The 27,244-nt window shown below is 39.5% G+C and overlaps 2 protein-coding genes across 8 annotated transcripts in view; one reads left to right on the plus strand and one right to left on the minus strand.

Annotated features, from left to right (window-relative positions):
- Positions 1 to 1,607: 1,607 nt before the first annotated feature.
- Positions 1,608 to 20,883, minus strand: Gskip (GSK3B interacting protein). 3 transcript variants are annotated; one of them, XM_046440523.2, is made up of 3 exons: positions 20,727 to 20,883; positions 6,377 to 6,668; positions 1,608 to 3,474 (listed from the first exon to the last, which is right to left on the minus strand). In XM_046440523.2, the coding sequence occupies exons 1-3, from the start codon at positions 20,741 to 20,743 to the stop codon at positions 3,313 to 3,315; spliced, it is 471 nt and encodes a 156-aa protein (XP_046296479.1). In that variant the 5' UTR covers positions 20,744 to 20,883; the 3' UTR covers positions 1,608 to 3,312. The 3 variants fall into 3 exon arrangements, with proteins under 3 accessions (XP_046296479.1, XP_046296481.1, XP_046296480.1); XM_046440525.2 differs by having other exon boundaries at positions 6,410 to 6,668; positions 20,727 to 20,880; XM_046440524.2 differs by lacking the exon at positions 20,727 to 20,883 and adding an exon at positions 19,641 to 19,727.
- The window catches only part of Atg2b (autophagy related 2B), a 64,011-nt gene continuing 56,936 nt past the window's right edge, over positions 20,170 to 27,244 (plus strand). For 2 of the 5 annotated variants that reach the window (XR_006850972.2, XM_046440522.2), the window contains exons 1-2: positions 20,170 to 20,402; positions 26,716 to 26,878. Coding sequence is in view for 4 of the 5 variants with exons in the window: in XM_046440522.2 (XP_046296478.1) it covers positions 20,241 to 20,402; positions 26,716 to 26,878 (325 nt within the window). In the remaining variant the exon portion in view is untranslated. The remainder of the gene's footprint in view (positions 20,403 to 26,715; positions 26,879 to 27,244) is intronic. The other 3 variants (XM_046440519.2, XM_046440521.2, XM_046440520.2) reach the window with 2 other exon arrangements.

The following is a 27,244-nucleotide window of genomic DNA, read 5'->3' on the forward strand; positions in this document are numbered from 1 at the left end:
GATCTAAGAGGGAACAGGCTGACAGTACCATTCATTCATTCATTCATGACGTTGGGGATTGTACCCAGAGCCTTACCCACGAGTACTCTACCACTGAGCTACATCTTCAGCTCTGTTATGGAAACAGGATCTCACTAAGTTACTGAGGCTGGCCTTGAACTTGCCATCTAATTGCCTCAACCTCCCAGGTGGCTGAGATTACAAGGGTGCGCCCAGGACATTTTGTTTCTGAATGCTGGAGAGAGAATAGTGCAGCGAAACGGAGAAGCCAACAGTCAGTACAGCACTAGCTAATGAGCTGTGTGGGAAGTGTAACAGCTGATTCTGGAACCTAGGCAAAGGCAGGAGCGTCACTACAGAAAATGAGGTGCCACTCTTCCCCATCACACTGCCCCACAGCACATAGAAACCCTGTGCCGGTCGCACGCCTGCCTCTGCTGCCTTTTTATTTTTGGTTTTGGAATTTGAACCCAGGGCCTCATGCATGCTGCACATGTGCTGAAGCACTGACCTCCACCCTGTGTGTCTCCCTTAATGTAGAAAATGAGAAAAGGTATAAAGAGAATGAGAATTACCTAACTTACCACAGAGTGGTGACCATTAACATTTCAGAACATTATTTTAGTATGAAGCTCCTATATTTTAGTGCAACGTAATCTCCCCTTACTGCCATCTTGCATAATTTTAAATCACTGTATTTTTCATCAAAAGGATGTAGCATAACACACTGCTCTTTAGAGTCTTGCCAATTTTTCATTAAACAAACATCATTTGTTGATCATTTCCCCACACCAGATTGCTACAATCAGTTCAAGAGTTAAAATCTGTCAAGTTTTGTTACCAATATTTCATCCACATATTCTCCAAGAGAATGGGATAGAGCCCCAAAGTCCCAGTATTTAAAAATCACAAAATTATTAGGTGAAATGGTCGGATTATTTAAAATTTTCCTTTCTGATATTCTTAATTGGTTGAATATCTTTCAGGTTTTTTGTTTTTTAAAATAGTTTTCAAGTGAGAGATGTGTATTTTCTTGCCCTTTCTTTTTTCTTCTTTTTTTTAAAAAATTCATTCGTTAAGAATTATTTGTCTAGAAGCTACCCGCCCCCCCATTTTTTATTTTAGGAGCGACAGACTTCATGTCTGCCTAAATCCTTTAAACTGTTTTGTTTTGTACTGGAAATGGAACTGCTTTATCGCTAAGCTACATCCCCAGCTGTTTTTATTTTTTGAGACAGGGTCTAAGTTGCCGAGGCTGGCCTGAATTTGTAATCCTCCTGCCAAATTCCTGGGATTACAGGTGTATACCATTGTGCCTGTTTTAAGATGGGGTCTTGCTCTGTTGCACAGGCTGAATTTGAACTTGTAAGTAATTCTCCTGCCTTTACCTTCTGAGAGGGTGGGATTATAAGCATGTGCCACCATACCCAGCAAAATGAAGGTTTTAATGTCTAGGTTCTCATGTAGATCTGTGTAGTTTTACTAATATCCTCTCTTGGTGTTCCTCTTTCATGGTAATTAAAAAAGGCAACTCATTTAACTCACTTCAAATCAAAAGTACATACGTAGAATATAACAATGTAGAATTGAAAAATGGAAACAGAAGCTTTTGGAATCAATCATTTATCACAAAATGAACAATTTCAATTTTTAAACACAACTGCTTTTCTTCATAGTTAACTCAAAAAATGATAAACAGAATTTTATTCAAACTTTACAAATATCATTTACATTTAGCCTGAGATTAAGCATGAGAAAGTTCAACCTGAAGTTAGACTTCACTGCCCAGTTAAGCGTCTGAAAATAAAGTCGAGAGTGAACATACGTTATCCATCACACGCATTTCAGTGAGCTCTGACAGGGATAATGACAGAAAACTGAACTTTAATTTGCTCTGGTCCAGTGATCCTTTTTCTTCCTTTTTTGGTGCTGGGGATTGAACCCCAGGACCTCACATATGCTAGGCAAGTACTGCTCTAGCACTGAGATACACCCATAGCCCTCATGTGATCTTTGGAACCTAGAAATGCCTATTTTTCAAATAATGACCAGAAAAAAAATCTGCAAATGACAAATTCATGAAGGTGTGTCTGGAAACAGAATTTTAGTTCAATATTTCTACAGCAGCTGCTTCAGGTGACTATTAAAAAAATTCCTCAATCCTTATTGTTCGACATGTACTTGAAAACATGCAGCAGCAATGGACATTTTATTAAGTTTATAAATTTTAGTACCTGTAGTAAAATATAAAATACAGAGTATCTCTTTTTCAAATATTAAGTCTCTGAATGCTTCATTCATCCTTTGGTTTCAAACCCATACAATGCACTCACATTACACTGTACATTTAGCACTGAGATAGAACACTGTCCATCTACTGGGGAGGAGGGGTGCCATGGGAATACCAAAGCACTACGTTATAGAAAGTAAATGTTGAAGCAAAAATACTTTCTGAATATATACTGTACATTATGTAAACAAACATTCAGAATAAGAATTAACACAGGCCAAAATATTGTCTTCTAGGAAACCAGAATCTTCTTTTCAATCACACACATTGAGGATGCTTTTTGTTGGGAATGAAGCCTGTTCCTATATTTGCTTATGTGCTTAGATGTCTTGGAAACAAGTAGTTATTACATTCATTTGCTAACGGTTCATCTTCTGCTTAGCTGGCTGGCTGCTGCAAACAAGGAGCACAAGCACGACTTCGGTCCCTGTTTTTATTTAATACTAGCTAGAACATATAAGTCATTCATCTTTTCAAACCATATTAGCAATATAAATAGATTAAGTGAAGCAGTGAATCTCAAAATTTGTGCAGGGGAAACTAGTCAATAGTTTGTTTCCAATAAGGCCAGTAGCAAAATAATCACTACAAAGTCAGTCCAAGCTAGTAGTAAACCCCTGATTTAGCAGGCTGAATCCATGTTTGAAGTTAGGTAATTCTAATTCCTATTATTACTGTGCAAATCTAGAATTTCATATGTAAAAGAGAGTGCTGGCAGCATCAAAGCCCTGTAATAAGAGAATGAAACACTGATTAGGTTCTGAGATGCAGAGAAATTATATGAAGAAATCTTATGTCCTATGATGGTGTCATAGCAATGGCCTCAGAATTCCCTTAATGAATCAGAAACTAAGACAACTGATTAGGTCACTGATGTTCTAAGCCAAAAGCCTAAATCTGAAGCAAATGATAAACACACAGAACTGAAGAAGCATTTTCAATTATGACCATGTGCAAAAACTTCAAGTTTCATGTGGACATTCTGTACCAGAAGCAGCCCCATCTGACAGGAAACAACTTAGTCAAGACTGTCCGTCCCTTTTCAAAGCTTCTAGTCTCTGAAGCAGCGCATTTCCAAACGCCTCCCGGTAGGCAGGGCTGAGTGTGTCCAGCAGAGAATAGACGGTTTCGTGGTAGGGAGTCTGCAAGTGATCCTCCACCTGGTCAAAAGCGTAACCTACCACCTACAAGAGAAATATACCCATGAATTACATAATTCCTTTCCACCTTGGTTCAGGAAATGAAAACTGAGTGTTTAAACAGGTTGTTCTCTAATACAACCTTTAGTATTTAAGGAACTTATATAAACAACCCTAGAAAAATATTTCCTATGGAATTCTTTTTTTTTGATATTTAAAAGGTTTGATTTACCCACTTCTGCTCCTAAAAGGAATATAGAGAAAGAATTTAAAAAGTTACATACATAAAAATTTCATTTTCATATATCAAAATATGCTTTTTATACCTATTTAATTCCACATATACTGAGGGTCCACTACATTAAGGTGTTATAATAGATAATATCAGTTCATATTTTATTATTATTTATTTAGGTTAGACTTTTTAAATAAAGTATCCCAAAATTATTCCTATAGATGGTTTAATTTAAATAATGAATTAGCTTTATCAGTTTTTTATTTTAATACTTGTTTTAATAACAACTTGGCTTTAGTAATTAGTAATGTGAAAGGTCACTTTCACCTAATACATTACTTATCTGATGGTCTGACAGGGAACAAATTTATGAGATAAATGGAAATGTTATTCTATGTGATTTTTTCACCTTTAAACATAGCTAAGCTTTTCTGACAAGAAAATAAGATATATCATGTTTCACCAGCACATAAAGATAAAAGTAAGTTTTTGTTCATTAAAGCTTATAAAACCCCCATATAAACTCTATATTTTGTTGCATATAGTTAAGCCAGAGAAGACATTTAAGCCATAGAAGTTTATGTTAGAAACCGAAGTTGAGTAATTTATAGTTAAAATAAAACCAGAGGCAGACACCTGAGGAAGATGAACCACACCTCTTCAGGTCCACATTTCTATGTCACTCTCTGCTGTGTGGGACACTTCGTCTGCCTCTCTCTTATCCCTGCTAGACTGTGACCTTCCAAAGGTCAGGGGTCACATCTTTTTGATTTGATTTCTAAGCGCTGGCGCAGGACAGTTGCTCAATAACTATTAGACAAAAAAAAAAAAAATCTGAAAACAGACTGACATCATGCCCATTCTTATGATTGATTCAGATCTTTCTGCATCATTTAGTCATATAATAGTGCTTACAGTTCATTTTAGTTCTTAATTTTTAGGTAATAGATAAAGAAGCAGGAGTTCACAGTAGACCAACTCAACCAAAATCACTCACATTTACGATTTCTGAGTCTCCCTGAGAACTGCTTCTACTTAGCTGTGTGCTGTGGTGCATGCTTGTAATCCCAGAGACTTGGGAGGCTGAGGCAGAATCATCGCAAGTTTGAGGCCAATCTAGACAGTTTAGCAAGGCCCTGTCTTAAAATAAAAGCTAAACTGAAAAGGGTTGGGGGTGTAGCTTGGTGTAGACTGCCCTGGGTTCAATCCCCAGTAGCACAGAGGAAAAAGAACACCTTTGACCTTACTACAGCCACTTTAGAATTAGCCAAAACCAAGACAGAATTTACCCTGGGCATTTATCTCTAAACCTGATTTGGCTATTTGTCTTTACATTTTGTGGAGGGTACTGGGGATTGATTGAACTCTGGGGCACTTGGCCACTGAGCCACATTCCCAGCTCTATTTTGTATTTTTATTTAGAGGCAGGGTCTTACTGAGTTGCCTAGCATCTCGCTTTTGCTGAGGCTAGCTTTGAACTCTTGATCCTCCTGCCTCTGATTCCTGAGCCTGTTTGTACTTAAGATCCACTACAGTTTTCAGTGCAAATTATGAAATTTTGAAAGGGGTGCATAAAAATTGGTGGATGCAGGGCTGGGGAAGCAGCTCAGCGGTAGAGCGCTTGCCTAGTGTGCTCAAGGCCTGGGTTTGGTCCTTAGGTGAATGCAGGTACTACTACTAAAGCAGCTATCTATGTGGCAGTTATGAGGAAACTGAGAGCAGTGGAGATGCTGGCCTTGCTTCACCTCTCAAGGAACATACAGTACCTATAAGTCATCGGAAGGAAACCAGAACTGGGGATTAAACCCAAGGCCTCATACATGCTAGGCAAGCCCCATGCCAACATCCCCAACCCTTTTATATTTTAAGACAGTGTTTCACTAAGTTACCTCGGTTGACCTCAAACTTGCCATCCTCCTGTCTCAGCCTCCCGAGTTGCTTGGATTACTGGTATGTGGTACTCCATCTTTTCTGTTGTACAGCTGCTGTAAGTTGATGTTTTCTGTTATTCTAAATTTATGATTCTGGTTAAAGATGTGGAAAGGTCAATCTGTCTGGAAGATTTTATAACAGATTCTTATAATAAGGGAACAATAGGAGACTCGTGGAAATCTGGAGGTACAATGTCATTCTCTGATTTTTTGGTACCAGAAATAGAATTCAGAAGCGTTTAACCCCTGAGCCACATCCTCAGCCCTTTTTAGTTTTTACTTGGACACAAGGTCAAGCTAAGTTGCTTAGGGCCTTGCTATGTTGCTGAGGCTGGTTTTGAACTTGTGATCTTCCTGCCTCAGCCTTCTTAGTTGCTGGGATTACACACTTGTGACACCACTCCCAGCTCTCTCTGATTCAATTTTGATCTAAGAGCTGGAAAACAGAAGAGTCAAAAACTTTGTTTTAATAGGAAAGACATTTATAAGAAGCGCACAAAGATCCTTTCAATATATAGACTGCAAAACTCATTCACTGCAGAGTATGAATAGTTTTGGTGGACACATTTAGCCCCATGAAAAATAAATTACTGTGGGGGTAATGACATAGTACCTTGCAAGTAAAATTTTGTCTTTTTCAAAAAATTAAATTTCTCATGATCAAAGACTTTTAAGGTTTTCTTTAAGAGTTTTGGAAGTTACTGAATGTCTAATTTTGACAGTGAACACCACTCCCATCCTTACTCCCCTCTACTTTTATCAAAAAATGGTAAAGATATACTTTTGGGTGAGTGTGCGAAGAAAACCGAGTTACCCTGAGTCCTGCTTCAGTGAGCTCCAGGCAGTATCTGTTCCTTTCCTTTGTTTCCACATTGATATAGGCCACGTCATCTGCACAGCGTAGGCTTTTCGAGACAAACATGTTGTTCACAGCAAAGAGAACGTCGTTCACAACTGCTTCAGCTTCCAGCCTCATGTCTTTCATGTCAGTTCCTTCAAAGCCATTAAGCTCTGAGCCTTCCTCGAACCCCGACATACTGCTTAGCTCCATGGGATTGCAGTCTGTTTCCATTCTGCAAAAAAGTACATATGATTTTTTTTTTTTTAACAGAAAGACATTTAAAATATTGTTGATTGAAATAGCTTGGCATGAAACACTAAGTAGCTAACAATTTTTAGGGAGAATACATTCTAAAATCATTTCCAGTAGTTTTTTACAGTAAAATTACAGATATCTATGGATCAAAAAAAGGGTCTTGGGGCTGGTGTTGTGGCTTATTGGTAGAGCGCTTGCCTGGCACATGCGGGGCCCTGGGTTCAATCCTCAGCACCACATATAAATCAATAAAATAAAGGTTTTTTTTTTTAAAAAAAGGGTCTTTCTTCCCCACTTATCCCTAAAAGATTAATTCCCATATTGATTAGCATATATTAGTTTTGAGCTCTTCTGAATAATGGTTCAGTGAAAAGACTATGCACACTTATAAATGTGTGATTAGGAGAGAGATTTAGAACTGGAATTGCAGAGTCAAAGGACATGCTCATTTTAACTCTCAACAGACATTGCAATTCACGCTTCAAGGAGGCAGTGCTGATTATATATCCACCAACAGAACAGGGGCATCTGTTCTCTTTTTCAACATACTCTTTCCAATCCTTTCTAATTTTTGCCAACGTGAGAGGCGAAGAATGAGAGTTCATTGTTTTAGTATGTATTTCCCTAAGTAAACACTTTTTGACTGTTTAGATTGTATTTTAGTTCTAAGATCAAAAGGGCAGATATGCAGTGGAACCCAGGCCATCTGATGTCCAGTTCAAGTCCTTATCCATGACAACACTCTGCCTCCTACTGGTTCCTTTCAGACTTCTGGGTTGGACTGTGTCAGAAGGCCTTCCCCACCCCCATGATTACATCTACAAAATCTCTAGCAGTCTTCTAAATTCTCATATTCATATTTAACTCTTTAGTTAGCCCGGGATGTATTTTCTGTAGCTTTATTTTACAAATGGACAGCCTATAATCCTAAGAGTTTCCGAGTAACTCATCTTTTCACTACTTATTATTATTTTTTTATATTTATTTATTTTTTAGTTTTCGGCAGAAATAACATCTTTGTATGTGGTGCTGAGGATCGAACCCAGGTCGCACGCATGCCAGGCGAGTGCACTACCGCTTGAGCCACATCCTCAGCCCTTCACTACTTATTTGAACTGGTCCAAATATTAAAAAAAAAAAAAATGACATTTCTCAGGCCAACTTGATCCAATATTACTGCTGGGCTGTTATGCAGTTCTAGTGTTTCTTCTGTGACTAGGGTTAAAAAGGATTTTCCTGGCAGTGAATTTTATTAAATTTTGAAATGTAGGAATGAGAAAAGTTGATATATGTGAAAATGTGTAGGACTGTAAAAAAGGTTTTAGAGAATAAGATCCTGAACTTTCTTTTTACCTGGCAGGTTTTAAAAGTTAAGGCTTTCATTTCTCTGACAGGGATTAAGCACTGCTCTGCTGAATGCAGGTGCCTCTCGCCCATCCACACTTGCTCAGCATTCTCTTCCTGTCTACTGTGCACGCTGTGCTCCCCTCTACTGTGCTGGAGAGCCTACATGAGTGATGATCTCATTTCCTAACAGAAGCCTTAATAACCTTTTTTCCTGACAACGCTGTATGAACATTCTGGTTTATGCCATTTGTCTATTACATTGTGTATTCCATCTCTTTTTCTAAAGTTACTCACTTGTGCCCTTTCTATGATATCCAAAATGTTTTAAGTTGGTACTTCTCAGCCTCTGCAGCTCACTAGAACTGCCTGGGAGAGCGCATAAAAACGGATGACCTGGCTCCAGCCAGGAACCCAAACCTCTGGAAGATGGGTGTTTTTCCAGAGCTCCTGAGTGATTCTGCTGTGCAGCTACTGCTCTGAGTTATCAGCAAAAAGCTTAAGGAGGCAGAGTTCCTATAGCTGCATGTCATCTGCACATTATTTAAGCCAAAACTATTTGCTAAAGACAACTTGTGGAAAACTATGTAAAGCTATGTTAAAAAATAAAAGCAAATGGATAAAAAATGTACTCCTCCATTCTTTTTTTTTTTTTAAAAAAAATATTTATTTTTTAGTTGTAGTTGGATACAATACCTTTATTTATTTATTTACTTATTTATGTGGTGTTGAGGATTGAACCCAGGGCCTTGAACATGCTAGGCAAATGCTCTGCCGCTGAGCCACAACCCCAGCCCTGTACTCCTCCGTTCTATCTCAACTAACGACACTTTTAAGAATCCTTTGTCTCCTATTCCACTTTATAGAACTAGCCACTCATTGCTGACAACACAATTACAAAATGATCAATTACTATTGAAACAATCTGTCAGGTAACTAAAATCTGATTTACTATATATATGAAAATAAAAATATTTGATTTTCTAAAAATTTCAACCTTCTTAATATAATCAATATGTTGCTTAATATCATACTTGGTTTTATATATAAGCTCTGGAGCACATTTTATATTTTGCAAATTTAGTTTTGAAGATTTTGAAATTGCCTACCTACTATAAATCTCTGAACATCATGAATGTTGTTTTTATTTTGCTTAAGTGACTGAGTGCCTCAATTATAGATGTAATAAATAATATTCATTATTTGCAAAAGATGTATACATGAGAAAGCCTGACAGTTTACAAAGTTTTCTTTTAGCAGGAGTGTAATTCAGTGTGATTAGGGCCTTAATGATGGGGAATGATGAAGAATCTGGTGCTAGAATGGAAGAAATCCTCACAGGTCTGTAAAGTAGGTCACCAAATTGTTGCTGTGTGATTATTAGCACTAAGCTGGAAAAGAGAAAGACCTTCTCTGAGACTGTGACAACTCTGAGAAGCCTTTCTCCAAAATGCCTTTTGAATGAAAGTGTAACATTCAGAAAGAAGGTTTGCTGTTGCAGTGGTACTGAGGATGGAAAGCTGAGCTAGGTGTGGGCGAGGCAAACACTCTACCGCTGAGTCACAACCCCAGCCTTTTTCCTTTTTTGATTTTGAGACAGGGTCTTGCTAAGTTTCCCAGGCTGGCTTTGAACTTGCTATCCTCCAGTCTCAGCCTTCCAAGTTACTAAGAATACAGGTATGTGCCACTTCACCTGGTAATATTCAGAAATTTTCATGATATAGGTTAAAATATTTTAGTATTAAAGCATTATACAAATAAAAACATTTTAAACTATGATTACAACTTATTTTTCCTAACAGGCTAAATAGACTTGTTTATCAATATCCTTTCTTGAGTTACTACCACCCAGACTTTCTGAGAGGGTAGGGAGGGAAAGTCATGAGCTCTGGGACAAGTGGGCACTAAGGTCCTCAGAGCTCTTGTTGGGGGTCTTGACGGGTCTCTGCAGCTGCTCCCCGGCTAGTTGCTTTGGTTTCAGTTTGGCTATTTCATATAATATGCCCCAGGCCTGCTTGTAGAATCAGTACCACTTTGCTAGTGTAACCCCCTTTGCCACTGCCCAGGACATCTAGGTATGCGCCAAATCACTCTCCCACTGGGGAGGCAAACATTTCCAAGCTGTTTCAAGTGTAGAATTTTAATGTTCTGATGAGGTAAACCCTTCACCCTGTAGTGCTTCCTTTGCCCACTAGCACAGACCAACTGTCGATAGCCCCTAAGCAAACTGTGGGTGGTAAGGGATGACCTCCCAGCACTGTCAGACTTAATTCTGTCTTTCTTCTACTTTGTTTGAAAGCCTGACAATTTCTTCTTTGCCATGTGCATCACTATAGTGATTCTGAAGGACCAGCAGCACAACACAAAGCCATGTGGATAAACTGTCAGGTTGGCAAAGCCGCTGTTATGGGTGTTTGTTGCAAAACAGCCATGGTCCTGCCAGGTGAGCACCAATGCCATCATCCCCTGCTCCAGGACATCAAAGTGTCCTGGAGGCCTTTTAGAACAGTCTTGTCATCAGCTTGGCACCAAGGACAGAGCTGAGTGTACTTGCCCTGCTCTTGCTGGAGTAAGGCCAGGCAGGGGCCACGCCTGGGGTGGAGGCTGCGGGGGGCTGGGAGCTGCAGCCTGGCCCACCTTTTCAAGGTTTAACAACGTTCAGCCTCACCACACTGTAGACCAAGCTCTAGCATGTGAACCTTTGAGGTTATTAGACCATATCCAAGCTTCAGTGGCTGGAGAAGCAGCAGAGCACTGAGCATCAGAGAAGCAGTTTCCTCATTTTTGATTCCATACAGCAGTGGGTCAAAGCACTCTGAGCAGACACCTAGTTATTTGTACTTATGTACATATTCTACCACAGTTAAAACACTGAAAACATGCAAATAAGCCAAATGTGTATTAAGCTGGAGAAGGTAAAAAGAAAATATAGACATGTTTTCTTCCTTCTTCTTATATTAAAATTGTAGTTTTACTGAGGTTTGATTTTACCATGTGTGTCAGGGATCGAGCCCACAGGAAAGAGTGAAGCCTAGGGGCAATTAAAGATGCCTACTGGTAGCTTATGGTCTAATTTAGGAAATAAAACAGAATGAGGAATATTTGTACAAATATTACAGCTACAAGCCAAACACATCATAATTACAACCAAAGAAATGTACTTTATTGTGAATGGCTGATAATCACAGAAAACGATGATATGCTTTTGGACCTACTATGACCTTTACCATTACACTTGTGTGAACTTGGAATTTGGCCACATAATCTCATTGGGCTCATGCTATTCTCATATAAAATAAAACGGACAGAAAAATCTACTGTTTTAAGAGCCCTGATATTGCGTGGTCTACGATATATCAGTTAGTTATGATGAGGTTCAACTCATGAACATGTCAAAATTGGTCTGAAATGAGCCTACATACAGTTATGGACAGCAGAGTGGTCTTCAGAGTCTGTTCATGGGGAACAGAGGATAAGCACAGCTTTGTGTAGGATATGGCAAGATTTGTAAGGAGACTAGCCTAGATGACATACAAAGAGACTGTTAAGGGCATGATGGATGGGCAAGAATGGCTATTCAACATGGTGCTGACACCTAGATGGGAGGAATTTGATTTTGAAATAAGAAGTTGTTTTAAGGTCTTGAGAATGGAAATAACAGTCTTTATTTGAAGTCTGTATACTGTCGGCACATAGTTTGGCCCAGTTTTTTAAATCCTATTTGGCAACCTTTACATTATAATTGGGGTTGTTTAACCATTTACAATTAGTATGGTTACCGTAAATACCAGTATTATTGAGTTTAAATTTACTATCTTGCTATTTGTTTTGTTTCATCTGTATTTTACTTCCTTTTCTTTATCTTTCTGCTTATGTTTGGACTAGGCACTTTTAGGATTCTATCTTTCGGTGGCTTATTAAATATAATTTTCTGTGGTATGTTTTTGGTGGTTGCTTTAGCTTACAGTATACCTCTTTAATTTATCACAATGTGCCTGCAATAGATATCATTTTGTGTATAAGAACCTTACAAGAGTATACTATACCATTTTGTATATAAGAACTTTACAAGAGTATACTACATATTATTTGCTATTTTTGTAATATATCTTCAATATATGTTAAAAACTTCATATAAACTTTTATTCTTAATCACGCAGTTACTATTTCTGATGCTACTTATTCCTTTGTGTTACCTATATCTATATATATGATCTGTGTACTTTTTGCTAGAAGGACTTCCTTCAACATTTCCTGTAGTGTACATTTGCTGTTTATGAATTCTTTCAGCTTTGGTGTGTCTGAACAAATCTTCCTTTCATCTTTGAGAGAGATTTTGCTGCATATAGAATCTGAGATTGACAGTTGTCTTTCAAATCTATTTTGTGTGTGTGTGTGTGTGTGTGTGGTGCTGAGGATGAATCCAGGGCCTTGTACATGCAAAGCAAGCACTCTACCAACTGAGCTATATCCCCAGTCCATTCATTGTCTTTCAAATCTTTAAAGATGTTTTTCAACTCTCATGTTGCTGGCAGTTTCCCATGAGAAATCTGGTAACACAGTTATCACTGTACTTCTTGGTATACTTTTTCCATGCTTCTTTGGCTTGGGTTTTTTGAGATCCTTGGGTTTATAGTCTTCAACTAATTTGGAAAAAATTTGGCAGCCATCATTTCAAACTTTTTATCTGTCCTTCTCTTCTTGGAGACTCTAATTTTGTGTATTAGACTGAGGGTGCTCTATTCCTCACAGCTTTGTTCAGTTTTTCAGTCTCTTGTGTGTTTCTTTCTTTTTAAAAAAATTTTTTTAGATATTGATGGATCTTTATTTTATTCATTTATTTATATATGATGCTGAGAATCGAACCCAGTGCCTTGCACATTCTAGGCAAGTGCTCTACCACGGAGCCACAACCCCAGCCCCTCTTGTGGGTTTCATACTGAATGATGTCTACCGCTATATCTTCGAGTTTTTTCTTCTACAATATCTATTTTTTCTAAAAAAACCTTTTTCTGAGTACTCTACCAAATGCCTTGTGAATTTTGTGCAAGAGGAACAGGAACTCTCTCTGGTCCCGCTTTAGTTCAGAAAATTGTTTTTTCTAGTTCTTTCAGGTAGTTCTTTTCTCACCTTTGGATGGTGTCCTCATAGCAATATGCTGATCAATACTCAGCTATAGGCTCAAGGCGGGGCTCTCTGTTATCTCCACAGCCCTTGCTCTGTGAAGCTCTCTGCTTTCTAACCCTCTGTCCTAGCTCCATGTCCTCTATTTAGGTAGACCACCAGACTTCACCTGAGTTTTTCTCCCAAGTGCCATGTCTAACATCTCTCCAGGCAATAAATTAGGACCACAGGCTCATCTCATTTATGTCTTGCTTCTTAGAGATCACTATCCATTGCTGATGCCCCAAATACTGCTTCATGTATTTTTGCCCAAATTTTGTTGTTTATGGTGAGAGGGTCCCTATTACTCTACCTTGGCTAGAAGTAGAAATCCCACCAGTCAATTTTGCAACCCTATTTCATCAGTTTTTCTTTCACTGACTTTGGTCTTGCCTATACTACTCTGAATCAACCTTACCATCTTGTGGATTCCTTCATTAATGAATGTTGCAAGTACTCTACGACTGAAGTGCATCTCCAGCTCTAGATTCCTGTTTTTAACTTTATAAAATATATTTCGACACTACTTTGAAGATCTACAATCCTTCAAAATTCAACTCGGACATCTTTCACGGTTCTGTGTCCGAGTGTAAGAGAGATCACCATATCCCCTACAAAGCACCTCTGCATGGTACTACTGTACTTATTGTACCTCATTACCAACAGTTTTTGTGTCTGTTACTACATATTCATGAAGATGGGGGCCTATGATGTCTACTATCACCCGCAGTGTCTGCATAAAGATCTTTTTGAATGAATAAGCCACAGAAAAATTCTCAAGTGGTGGTACTCAGCTCTGTGAAGAAGGTTTTTTTTTTTTTTTTTTTTTTATACAAAGTCACAGGACATATATGGTAATGTTCTTAGAGAATAAATATCACTCTTTTTTTTAAAAAAAGATTTTTGTAGTTGTGTATGGACAGAATGCCTTTATTTGTTTGTTTTTATATGGTGCTGAGGATCAAACCCAGTGCCTCACACATGCTAGGCAAGCTCTCTACCACCGGGCTACAACACCAGCCCTGCATATCACTCTTATAGTATCAATATTATGGAAAAATGTTGTAAAACTGACTTGAATTAAAAAAAGAACAAAAATGTTTGGAAGTCTCAAGCCATGTCCTCTTTAGGTTATATCCCTATACCTCTGGGGTTTCCTTTGCCCTCTGATAGGAATATTTGAGTGAAACAATCTGAGAAATACTGCCCTATCCTAAGAAATTAAAAGCTAGAAGGACTTCTTTCAACATTTCCTGTTGTACATTTGCTATGTACACTATAGGAAATGTGTCTGACAGTAGGAAGTTGACAGGCAGAGGCAGGAGCTGTACGAGGGTGGCAGGTTGGCACTGAGCTCGGCATTCTCTAAGTTCTCGCGACTCTTTCCACTTCACTTACACTGATGTTTTTTGTTCAAAGTGAAGGTAGCCCCGTGTGGTGGCTTATGCCTTGATTCCCAGCTACCTGGGAGGCTGAAGCAGAAGAATCACAAGTTGAAGGCCTGCCTTAGCAACCTAGGGAGGTCTTGTGCAACTTTGAGAAACCCTGCCTCAAAATAAAAAATAAAAAGGATTGGGGATGTATTTCAGTGGTAAAGCACCCCTGGGCTCAATCTGGGTGGGAGGGGGGAAAGAAAGAAGGTAATTATTGGTAGTTTTAACCTTTTACCTTTGTAGTTTTTCTATGGTAAAATGAAAATGTATTATATTTGCAGTAAGAAAAATAAATAAGATTTGTGATATATTGGAAAGTACAGGTATGGAATCTGGAATCTGAAATAGTTTCTTAGAAAAACTAGACTATTATTAAGATGAAGTAATTTGGAGCATCTATTTCACATGAAGTTTGAGCTTATAATATTTCAAACATTAATCTGAAAGTAAAGAGGAATAAAGTTGGTTATAATTGGTTTCATTTAGAATTTAGGAAAAGTCACCTAATTTAGCTTTTATTTTCTGAAACATAACATTCACATCTGTTTTCAATAACTCATATATACTTTTCAAATTAAAATTTTTAAATCTATCATTTGCAAATCATTTGTAAAAAATGGCTATTTTCCATTTATGCACTGATCTGTAAAATGACTATGCATCCACCTTTCAGCAATGAGAGAGACACATTACCTAGGTGCAAATTAAGCCAAGAGAATCTGATTGTGGAGGGAGCTCTGGGGTGGAGAAACACCTTGTGCTGATTTGAGGAGTTTTAAAACTATAAATAAACAGCAACACTGTGCCTCTGTAAACTTTTCTTCAAAACCAGAAATTGTAAACTTGGTCCTAAAAAAAGACTCAAACACTGAATGCTTAAAAAAAATCTAGAAATTAATTAGTTTCTTATTACTATATAATCCTCTAGGAAATAAGGATGACTTGGCACTATATTTAAATAAAGCACTTTCTAACCAATATAAAACAAATCAATAAAGAGATAAAATAGAAAACCTCACTGCTTCCCATTTAAACCCTACACTGGTTCTCTACCAGAGTCTGGGCAGTATTCTGTTGCCAATAAAATCTTTAAAAATTGGAATTCATTATAATTGCTCTCAATCATTCTGGTAGATTGCATCACCTAGTTTTTATAAAGTTTCCAAAAATGATTCCTTAAAACATCACGCATAAATTATTTAGGGTTCAGCTCTTTCTCCATCTGTTGGTATAATTTTGGGGCTGTTCTAAATAAGTGTTTTTATGTCTTTGGAGGATTCACAAAATTGGTTAGCAAGATACTGATTACTACTAAATCCCTTATTCTCCACTTAATTTACTTGTCTTAATTTTGTTTCACTACAAATTCAAAGCATCAAAGACCTGGAAAAAAATCGTAGAGGTGAGCTTTGTCCTTAATGACAAGAGAGTGGGCAGAGTGACAGTTACCTAATGCCTGGCAAAAGATTTCAAGAGCAGTACAAAGGTTACAAATACTCACTTTGAAACAAAGTTTGACTTTTCAGCTGACATTACAACAGTCAGCTGAGGAGTGGGATGTGGCATCTTAATTGCCATCACTTTTTCTCCAATACTACAATCTGAAAAATCCTCCTAATGCTAACTAGAAGTGATCAGCATGATGTGGTTGATGCTCTCAAGCTGGCTGATGGGGCTGACTCTCAGCTCTAGCAGTTAATCTGTGACTCAGGGCAAGATGTCTTAGTCTCTCAGTAATACATCCCTCCTCTCTAATATGAAGCTAATAGTAATATCTACCTTAAAGTGATATTGATAGAATTAAGTGAGAAAATATATAGAAAGTGCTTAGAGGCTTAGAGGGGCTGGAGATGTAGTGCAATTGGTGGAGTGCTTGCTTTGTATGCACAAGACCCTGGGTTCAATCCCCAGCACCACCAAAAAAAAAAAAAAAAAGGGCTTGGAATGGTGCTGTGGGGGCTGGCGCTGGGGCTCAAGTGGTAGCATGCTTGCCTGGCATGCGTGAGGCACTGGGTTTGATCCTCAGATATTGTGTCCATCTAAAACTAAAAAAAATAAAAAATAAAAAAAAAAATAGAATGGTGCTGTGTACTTGCTAAGTTCAAGAAATATTATCTGTTAATTATATTAAACCAATTTTAGAGAATAAAGTGCTGGCTTTGAAACTCCAGGCGTCTGAATCTTTACATTATAGGGTGACAGCTGCTACTGCTGTTTTGTAGAACTTCTTCAAAGAGACCTGGGAAATGGTAGTCTTGACATCAGATTCCTGTTCCTCAGGAGCGAGTATTAAAAAGGTCCATAACATCTTACTAGCTTCTTTTATTTCACCTGTTATCATGGATTTCTTTGAAGAATGATTATTTTGAGATGACCTATTTAGTCTGTGATATATGTGGTTTCCAACCTGTCTCTTCAAACCCCTTTATGTAATTCCTGAAAATCTCACAATATTTAGTTGGGTAATTATTTTCATCTTCCTCAATTATTCCTAGGTATTAACATTTTGTGGTAGTAGTTCTTTGATAAAACACAAAATAGCATTGTGACATGGGAAGAGTTTATATTCTATTGGAGCTAACCATATGACAAGGACATTTAACATTTATGCTGAATTTCTCCTAGAAACTATAAAATGTATAAGACAACCCACTTAACACTTCGAGTGTTTATTGAAAAATCTTTGGTTTTAATTTTCCTTTCCTTTTCTGTCTGATAGTTGCAATTATAGGCATTCTATGGATAGCTTGAATGTAATTCCACATTGCAAAAGAAACCACTTATTAACAGTTACTGAAAAAAGTTTCATCCATTTGTCAAAATTCCAGTCCAAACCTTCCAAGGCCTATTTCACTGCCAGATGAGATCCCCACCTTGGACTGTTCACACCACTTTGTTAATACCCCTTTTATGGCAAGGGTTATAATTATTACTCACAAACACGTCTTAATATCTACACACACACACCACACAGTGTGTGTGTGAGAGAGAGAGAGAGAGAGAGAGAGAGAGAGAAAACGAACATCCAGCTGCTTCTAACTATCTTCTCTGTCCCAATGTCCTGTTTGGATTGCAGTATGGATTACTGCAGCATCCTTCTAACTGGTCTTGCTGTGTTCATGCCAGACCCTTCAACCCCCATATCAGGCTATTTTCAACACAGTAGTTAGCATGACCTTATAAAAACAGTCTAGATTATGTCACTTTTCTCGTTAGACCTGCTTTACCCAGAGCAAAAATCCTAATAATTGTCTGCAAGGCTCTGTATGACCTGTTCCCAACTCCATGTGCCTTGCTTCCTAGCTTTCTCCAAGTCTGCTAAAAAGTAATAGTTTGAGAGGCCTTCTCAACAGCATTCTTTAGTTTTTGTAAAGGCGAATTCCTCCCCTCATTTCTAGATCAAATTCCTTTACGTTTATTTTTTTTTTCCCTATAGCATTTAACACATGACACATTATTCAATTGATTTGTTCATTTCCCCTTTCTTCAGTAAAATGTAAGCTCCATGAAAGTAGGAACAATCTGTTTACTGCTGTAGCCCCAGAGCTTAGAACAGTCCCTGACATACAGCAGGCAATTAATAAACACTAAATACACGAATGGCCCTTCTACTTCAGAACATAAGGTCCTTGAAGGTTCTGTCTGATTCAGTCACTCACTCTCTTTTTGGTGTAGGAGAATGAACCCAGGGCCACCCGCATGCTTACCACAGCTCTGCCACTGAGCTGCACGCCTGATTCTGCTTTACACTTTTGGGGGCCCAGGTCATTTCATTTAAATGACCCTTAACAGATATATTTTCAAAATAACTTTGTTTATTTTTTAACATGGTGCTAAGGATTAAACCCAGTGCCTCACATGTGCTAGGCAAATGCTCCACCACTGAGCCACAACCCAAGCCCTTAACAAATATTTTTAAATGAAGGAATAGCTTGGGAATTGAAGTTATTGGGGATACTTGAGATACGTCTACACAGAATGAGGGGCATCAACTATCAAAGCCACTACATATACTGGAGAGCAGCACGCTGGTTCTAAAATGTAAAGGACAACCAGATTTTTTTTGTATCCATCAACATTTCCGGTCTATGTTAATATTCATGAAATAATTACGAAGACAGTAAATATTTAACTCCTTAAACTGGTCATCTTAATTCACTATCCTTAATTAACCAGCTTTATGTTTCAGGACTCTGTTTCGCTTCGTGCCCAACTAACATCATTTACTCTTCCTAGCAATCCTTGGAGGTAAGATATTAATACTCTCGCACTTGGCAAAGAGTCAAGGTAGGCTCAGAGAGGGCAGTGGCCGGTGCAAGGTGGTTCCGCCACTGAGTGTCAGTGTCAGAATTCTAATCCAGGACAGCTGACTTCCGGGCCACCGGCACCGGGTTGACTAACTTGAACCGGCTCCGCCTCTGCAGGAGTAGCCTCCTAGAGGGCAGAAGCACGATTGCGCAGATGCTCAGGACAGCACGAATTCTTCACCCAGGTCCCCGAGGGGTCGGGAGCCTTCGGCATTTATCCGAGAAAACAGTTTTGCCACAGATGCCTCGAAAGCCCAAGTTTCCTGGTCGTCGGTATAGCACCCCCAGGGTGGACTAAGAGTGTACGACAGGCGCTTTGCAAACTGCAAGCCACTAGAACAAGAGTAACCCAGAGGAAGCTTCGAAAACAATGCCCGCAGGAGGCACCGGACCCATAACTTGCTGACAATGACACCGGTCGGGATTCCTGCGGCGGGCGGGATGCCGACGGTCACCCGTTCTTGCAGTGGAAGGGGCGGCGCCGGGAGCAGCGGTTCCCAGGGGCCCAGGATCTGAGCGACCCGGCCAGCCCAGGCCGGACCCGCCCCCAGACTCCACTCAACGCGAACACCGGGCCCGCTGTCCGTCGCCCCTCACCACCCGGCCGAGGGCCTCGAGGGGGTACGCAGGGCCCCGCCCTGCCCCCAGCCCTGCCGGCGGCAACCCGCCCGCAGACCGCAGCCCGGCAGCGCGACTGCTCACCTGTGCTCGCCCCGTCCTTCTCTTCCTCCCGGCGAGGGCGTCTGGAGCCGACCCGCGGCGCCAGCCCCGCCCCCGCCCCCGCACCGCCCTGGCCCCGCCCCCGAACCGCCGGAAGTGCTCGGCCTGGGCTCTCCTTCCCGCCTACCCGGCCGCCAGTGTGGCGTCACTTCCGCTTGCGCCAGGCCGCGCGCGAGGAGGCTGCGTCTCGCGAACGCGCTGGGAGCGCCCCGGGGCCGGGAGCGCGCCTCGTAGATGACAACAAATTCGTCGTGCGGCGGCGGTGGAGGTGTCTACCTCAGCCCTTGCCTCCTGCCTCGCGCTGTCTTGCACCCGCTCTGTGGGCCGACGGTGACCCGGAAAGCCGCCGGGCCTGGAGCGACCGGCACTCCTCAGCGCCTGGTCCCCGCCGGGCCTAGCGCGAGCGGTGCGGCGCGGGTGATGGGGTCGCCCTGAGGGACGGTGGCGCCGAGCGGGCATGCAGGAGCCGTCCAGCGCTTAGACCCGCCCGCCGGCCTGGTGCCGCCGGCCTCGGAGCCTGAGCCTGGGCGCGAGGCCGGAGCCGCCGCACGCAGCCCCCGCGGCCAGCTGCCAGCCCTCACCATGCCGTGGCCGTTTTCGGAGTCCATCAAGAAGAGGGCCTGTCGGTACCTCCTGCAGAGGTACCTGGGCCACTTCCTGCAGGAGAAGCTGAGCCTGGAGCAGCTCAGCCTGGACCTCTACCAGGGCACCGGCTCCCTCGCCCAGGTCCCTCTGGACAAATGGGTAAGCGCCGCCCGCCGGGCGGGACTCGCTCCCCGTCCTCCGGCGACTGGACGAGCGTCCTCGGGGTTGGCACGTCGCTCCCTGCTTGGGGCTGTTTGGACCCAGGTGTGGCGGGGCTCGGGGGAATTGTGTCAAGTGTGGTGTTTAGTCTGTTGGCTGCGAGATCGGTCCCCAGAGTCACGTGTTCCAGAAACTTAACAGCTGTCAAGGCGTCTACACCGTGGGACTCGCGAATCCGGGCCGTGGGGGCCCTGGGGCAGGCCGGGGCCCGGGAGCGAGGTGGCCAGCCCTGGCTGTGGGGTGGAGGGCCCGTGGCCGACCTACCTGTCTTTGGGTGACATTCCGGAATGATGAAAGATGAAGGGACCGTTGGGATGTCGGGACCCCGGTTGGTTATTTGGGGGTGGCTGCGTGCACGCCGCGCTTGCCTGGTTTTCTCCGAAGCCTTTGCCATTTGGAAGAAAGTCGGGTGGAGGCTTCCTGTGCCGCTTTGCCTGCGTCGCTTGATCACGTGTTTTCAAGGCCAGCGTGTGTAGCCAGGTGGTGAGTGGCCGAGTGACCCTGGTAGTGCCACAGTTGTTACGCCTGTGGACTTCACGTCGCAGACGTAAAAGCAGGCGTTGGAAAGCGCTGAAGTTGCGATTCAGACATTTTTATAGTCTGATTTACACTTGTCGCCCAGAGGCTGTGAGTTGACTCATTATGCCTTAAGGCTTTTCAGGTGTATCCGACTCACCACCTGCCGTTGTGTGGGCACCTGTGGGTGGGACGCGTAGTATTTTACATAAAAAGTCTGTTTGGCCTTCAGTTGGACAAGGTTAGAGTGGCTTCTCCCCTTTGCCACAGAAAAGCTTCAATTATGGTAACAGCTTATTAGGACTCTATTATTAATTTGTGCTAAGGAGTATGAATAAGCATATAATTGTATCAGTAAGTAGGTGACTTAAGCTAGAGTCTTAAATTAGTTTAAAGAGCCCTAGTTTGAGTAGCAAAAAGACTTAGTCCTACACCAGGGTTGTCCAGGTTGCCAGAATTAGCCAAGTGATAGTGGAGGTAGAATTTACCTGAGGTCAATACGTCATATTGTACTTCTATAGTATAAATGCAATTCTTACCAAAAGGTAGAAATTCTGATAGTTATTTTTGAATTCAGCAACCTATCATTCTATATTTTTGGTACATTTGGAATGGAGAATCTTGATGGAGGAGGGTTGGGCATTTTATTTTAGTGTGTTGGGATCAACCCAGGGCCTCTCACATGCTAGGTAAGTTTTCTACAAGTGAACTGTATCCCCCGTCCTGGACATTTATCACATGTCTTTAGTAAGAGAAGTGACTAATATGCATTATTCTTTAATGTCTTCATATCCAAAAGATAGGTATTATTTCCATTTTATAGAAGGAGTTAAATAATTTGCTCAAGTCACATAGCTAGCAGGTGTTACAGTGAGAATTAAAATCTAGTTCCTAAGCCTATGCTTTTTTTTATTTTATTACATCACATAGTTTATGAGGAATCCAGTTAACAAAGGAGCTGAACAGGTGCATCACAGAAGAAATACGAATCGTCACAAATATATGAAAAATGTTCAACTTCTCTAGCAATTCGAGAAACACAAATTAAAACTACACTGAGATTCCATCTCACTCCACTCCATCTCACTTTTTGTATTATCAAGAATACAAACAACAATAAATGTTAGCGAGGATGTCGGGGTGGGGGGGGGAAGGTACATTAATGGTGGGAGTGCAGTTGATGCAACCACTCTAGAAAGCAATATGGAGATTCCTCAGAAAACTTGTAATGGAACCACCATTTGACCCAGTTATTCCACTCCTTGGAATATACCCAGAGGACTTCAAATTAGCGTACTACAGTAATGCAGCCACATCCATGTTTATAGCAGCTCAATTCACAATAGCCAAGCTATGGAATCAACCTAGATGCCTTTCAGCAGGTGAATGGATAAATAAAATATAATATATATACACAATGGAATATTATTTAGCCATAAAGAAGAATGAAATGATGGCATTTGCCACTAAATGGATGGAAATGGAGACTATCATGCTAAGTGAAATAAGCCAGTTCCAAAAAACCAAAGGCTGAATGTGCTGTCTGATTTGTGGATGTTAATGCACAATAAGGGGGAGGGGTGGAATGGAAGAATAGAAGTTCATTGGATTAGATAAAGGGGAAAGAAGGGGAATGAAGGGAAGGGTGGGGAAATAGAAAGAAAGACAGTAGAATGATTCGGACTTAACTTTCCTATGTTTTTATAAGAGTACATGACCAGTGAAACTCCACATCATGTACAACCACAATAATGGGAAGTTATACTCCATGTATGCATAATATGTCAAAATATATTGTCATGCACATCTAAAAAGAACAAATAAAAAAGGAAGCCAATTAATGTTTATTGAGCACCTATTTATGTCAGGCAGTGTTCTAGGCTTTTTCATTTCTGTGGTTTTATTTTATCCTTATGGGAAATCAAATGATGATATTTGAATTTTATATGTTGACTTCAGGATCATTGGCAAAATAATTTATGACTAGACTTAATTTGAGGATTGTTGTGTTCTTGTAAGGGTTATGCCAACTAAAATGCTACTGTTAAAGTTTCCAGTAATATTTGCTGCTGTTTATTTATTTTAGTGTGATACTTAGCTATAACTATTCAAAATTCTGTTTACAAATTCAGTTGCTTTTGATACTTGCTTTTACTGACTTTTATAACTGAAAAAATGATACCTACAAAGATTCATAAATCCTAATGGAAGAATGCATCATTGGCTGCATTACTGGTTTTTTTTTTTTTTTTTTTTTAAATACTAGGAATTCAACTCCAGGGCACTTTACTACATCCCCAGTCCTTTTGTTTTTATTTGGGATAGGGTCTCATTAAGTTGCTCAGGGTCTCAGTAAGTTGCTGAAGCTGGCCTTGAACTTTTGATCTGCCTCAGCCTGTGGAGTCCCAGGGATTACAGGTGTGTGCATGATGCCCAGCTAATAGTTCAATTCTTTTTTTTTTTTAAATGTTTTAATTCTTAACTAATTTATGCATAGAATTTTGTTGAGATTGGCAGTGACAGTCCCTTCTTCCCTGATCTTGATTAGTTATTCTTGCTAATTAATTGGAAAGTGCTGCAGAATAAAAAAAATTAGATTTTTTTTTCTCCCTAAACTTTTTGTTCAGAAGACTTTTAGGTTGGTTGGGATAGTCTTTCCATATTTTTAAACCTTTTGTAACCTGTGTAGATAATGTCTTCTAAAAACAGACTGTGTTTAAATAGACAGTGTTTTTAAAAAGTCATTGTTTTCAACAATAAAATCATGGAACAATGGAAACATTTCCAAATATAGTTTTAAGAAGTATACCCTCTTTATAGTATAGGTATCCTTTGAAAAGGCGTTATTTTCTTTTTCACTATTAAAATATTTTTTTTTTATTTTCAAAAGACAGATTAAATATATTGTATTTTTGGGACCTGAAGGTAGCATATTACTAACGGTAGCTGTTTATCATCATATAAATGTTTGGCATTTTTAGAACTACTTACACTGTGGAAAAGGGAATTGCTTATTTCAAAACTCAGCTTTTAAGAACTTGATGAAAAGAAAAATCAGGAAACCAGAAAGTTATTTTCACACACTCTCTCTTTACAAAGATTCCACCATTTAAAGATCTGTTTTTAGTATATAGAATGTAAGCCTAAGTAAGTTTCAGTATGCTGAAATGGAATGTTCACTTGAGGACACTGCTCTTAACTCTTCTCTGTCGTGGAACTGCTGGTCAGCTCTGTACAGATCTGAATAAGAGTACTAATGCCTATTTATATAGTAACTTGTAGTACAACTTTGTAATATAACCATTGAGACATTTAATGTAGAATATCTGATTTTCTTCTTACATCCCTATGAATCATCTTTTACACTTCCATATATATATAACCCACTTTGGAGAGAAGTACTTTAAACAGTTCCTGGTGGGAGGGGGAAGAGGAGCAAGGGGTTTGGAATGGCTCCGTAGTTGGAATGGGCTGTTTGATAGTTTCATGAGTTCCTTGTCTCTAGAAGAGGGCAAAACATAGAGGAAATCTGCTTGGTAGGAGGTTGGATTTAAGACTCCCACTCCAAACCCTTTAAGAATATGACTTTAATTTTTTAAATGGAAGTTCTTCCATGAATGAATTAAATGCATGTGCTATTGTGAGAGGCTTAGAGATCTAATAGTGAACTAAACGAAGACCCTTTTCTCATAGGAATTCAGTGTGGTACAAGTAGATAGATATTAGCAACTCAGTACACCAAAGTCTTTTAAGTTCAATTTAATAATTTGTTTGCTTTGATATTTATGTCTTATTGGTATATATAATAAAATTGTTTTCAGTTCTAGAAATATTATTACCATTATTTGCCAAATGCTATAGTAGAAACTGGAGTGTGGCCTTTTTTTAAAAAAAATATATGCATGAAACTCATTGATGATAACAGAAAGCAAAATGGCTTTAAACAGAAGAGCCTTAAGGAAATCTACAGGAGGGCATTTATTTGCTGAGAATTTCAGGTGGTTCTACTTTTACTTTAAGAATTTTTGAATCACATGGAAGTACTTTAGTGAACTAATGGGGAAAATGTCACCAGACTACACAACAAGGGGTCAATTTGACCAAGTTAGGTTTAGAAGTTTGTTCTGTTCATAGTGTAGAGTAAACTTTGGATTTGTACAGGTTGAATTTCAGAGTACCTTATGAAACAAGACAGACATAAGGGATTTTTGCCCAAGTGCACGTAAGACTGTAAGTGCAACCTATTTAAACATGTAATTAGGCAAATTACAGTGTAAATTCTTGAACTACTTTGTTAACATCTGACACATTTTCTTTTTAGTATTATTCTTCAGTGTTGTAATAAAATTTTCTGAAGCATTATGTTAGAAATTTTAAGTAGCCACAAAATTGGGACAGAAATTTTGGTTTGTACTGAGAAAAGAATTCCTCAAATCCATTTTCTTAAATGGTTGTCTAATGTTGACAGATTCCCATTTGCAAAGGCTAAGTCACTGTTTATGTACACTTAAAATGTTTGATGTATTTTTAATTGTTCATTTTAATTATAATACTAATATGTTTATTGTAAAGAAAAAAACAGAAAAGAAATATATAAAGTATGAAGTAATAGTACCTAATCCTATCTCTTCCAGAGAGAACAATATGGCATACAAATTTCAAATTTTTAATTATGGAAATAATATATGAAACAAGCAGTTTTGAACTTAGTTTTTTTGTCTTACATGGGGGTGGGGAATGAAGGAGGAACTTGAGATTGGAGTAAGTTTAAGTTTTACCATGAAGAATTTTGAGGGGGCTTTGAAATATTCAAGTAGAGATGACAGGAGGCATAGAGGAGAATTGGAGTTGATAAAGACTGGAGCACCAGAGGGAGTCAGTAGTCACTGAAACTGGAAATAGATGCAAAGTAGGTGCATTAGGTTGAGAGATATGGCTGAAGATAAAATACCAACATTTTAAGTGGCAAAGGGTTGGAAAAAAGACAGAGTGAAGTGTCACGGAAGCCAAAGGAAGTTATAATTCCAAAATGGGAATAGAGGTGTACCTGTTACGGTAATGTATCCTTATGCTTAGTGTACACCATTGGCTGAACTATCTATAGCCTCATGCTTAGATAACCTTCAAAATGAATATGGATGGGTTGTTTCTCCCTATACTCTAATTAATTCATGTATCCTTAGTCGAATACACTTAAACCTAGAATTCAGTACACCCCAGCATAAATTTCAAAATAGATATAAACTTGAGAAATACTGATATAGTAAATAAGAATTGAGGAATTTTACAGTAGCAATATAATTTAGTTTTTGGAGTTACTGGGATTGTCGTGTCAAAATAAATAAAAGCATAAGATAGGAAAGACCAGAAAATATATTACTGGCCCTGCTTCTACATACAGTTGCCTCTGCGTGTGTTACTTTGCTGGTTAACTTTGAGCCTCTGGTCTCAGCTTAAAAACCAAACTTTCTCTGGAGGCCTGCTGTTAGTTAGCTCCAGGTTAGCTTCTGTCATGTGCTTAAAAGAGCCATCTATTTCGTCTGTCATGCAACTCCTCATTCTTTAACAAAGTCTCTTGGGTGTTGTGTACATCTTAATGAAAACCAAATCACCTTTTAACTTGGTCTCTGCTTTCTTTTCTGTGCTTATTCACAGGTATGGGCATATTCATATCTTTGAAAAAGTTAATTTTATGTTCTTTGTGTGATTTCAAAATGAATTTGGTTTTTCTCTTTAGTGTCTCAATGAAATCCTGGAGTCAGCAGATGCACCTTTAGAAGTCACCGAAGGATTTATTCAGTCGATTTCTCTGTCAGTTCCGTGGGGCTCCTTGCTACAGGACAATTGTGCACTGGAAGTAAAAGGGTTAGAAATGGTCTTCCGACCTAGACCTCGTCTAGGTAGGTTGTTATATTTTCCTGTTTTATTTGCTTCTATTTTTACCCTACAGAGATTGAGAAAGTAGCCTGATTGATTTATTGATTTTCTTTGATTTTGTAAAAATTTCAGTTGATAAAATATTAGGATTTGGTTCTTTGTAGGATGTGTGTGATGAAAATTCTAAGAGTTGTTTCTTTCCCTGTTTACTCACAGGAACTTCAGTGTACATATACTTTGGTTTATGTAATTATTTGTTACTTATTATCTAAAGTTTTAAAGATTCAAAGTATTGCCACTTAACAAGGAAGAGTACTCAAAGGTATTCTGATATAAATAAGGTGAGCAGGGAGAAGGGAATGCTCTTCTTGAGAATGTCTACTTATAAA

The sequence above is a fragment of the Marmota monax genome, unplaced genomic scaffold (assembly GCF_021218885.2).
Source record: "Marmota monax isolate L192 unplaced genomic scaffold, Marmota_monax_Labrador192_F-V1.1 WCK01_AAM20220418_F8-fsc00017, whole genome shotgun sequence".
Classification (NCBI taxonomy): Eukaryota; Metazoa; Chordata; class Mammalia; order Rodentia; family Sciuridae; genus Marmota; species Marmota monax.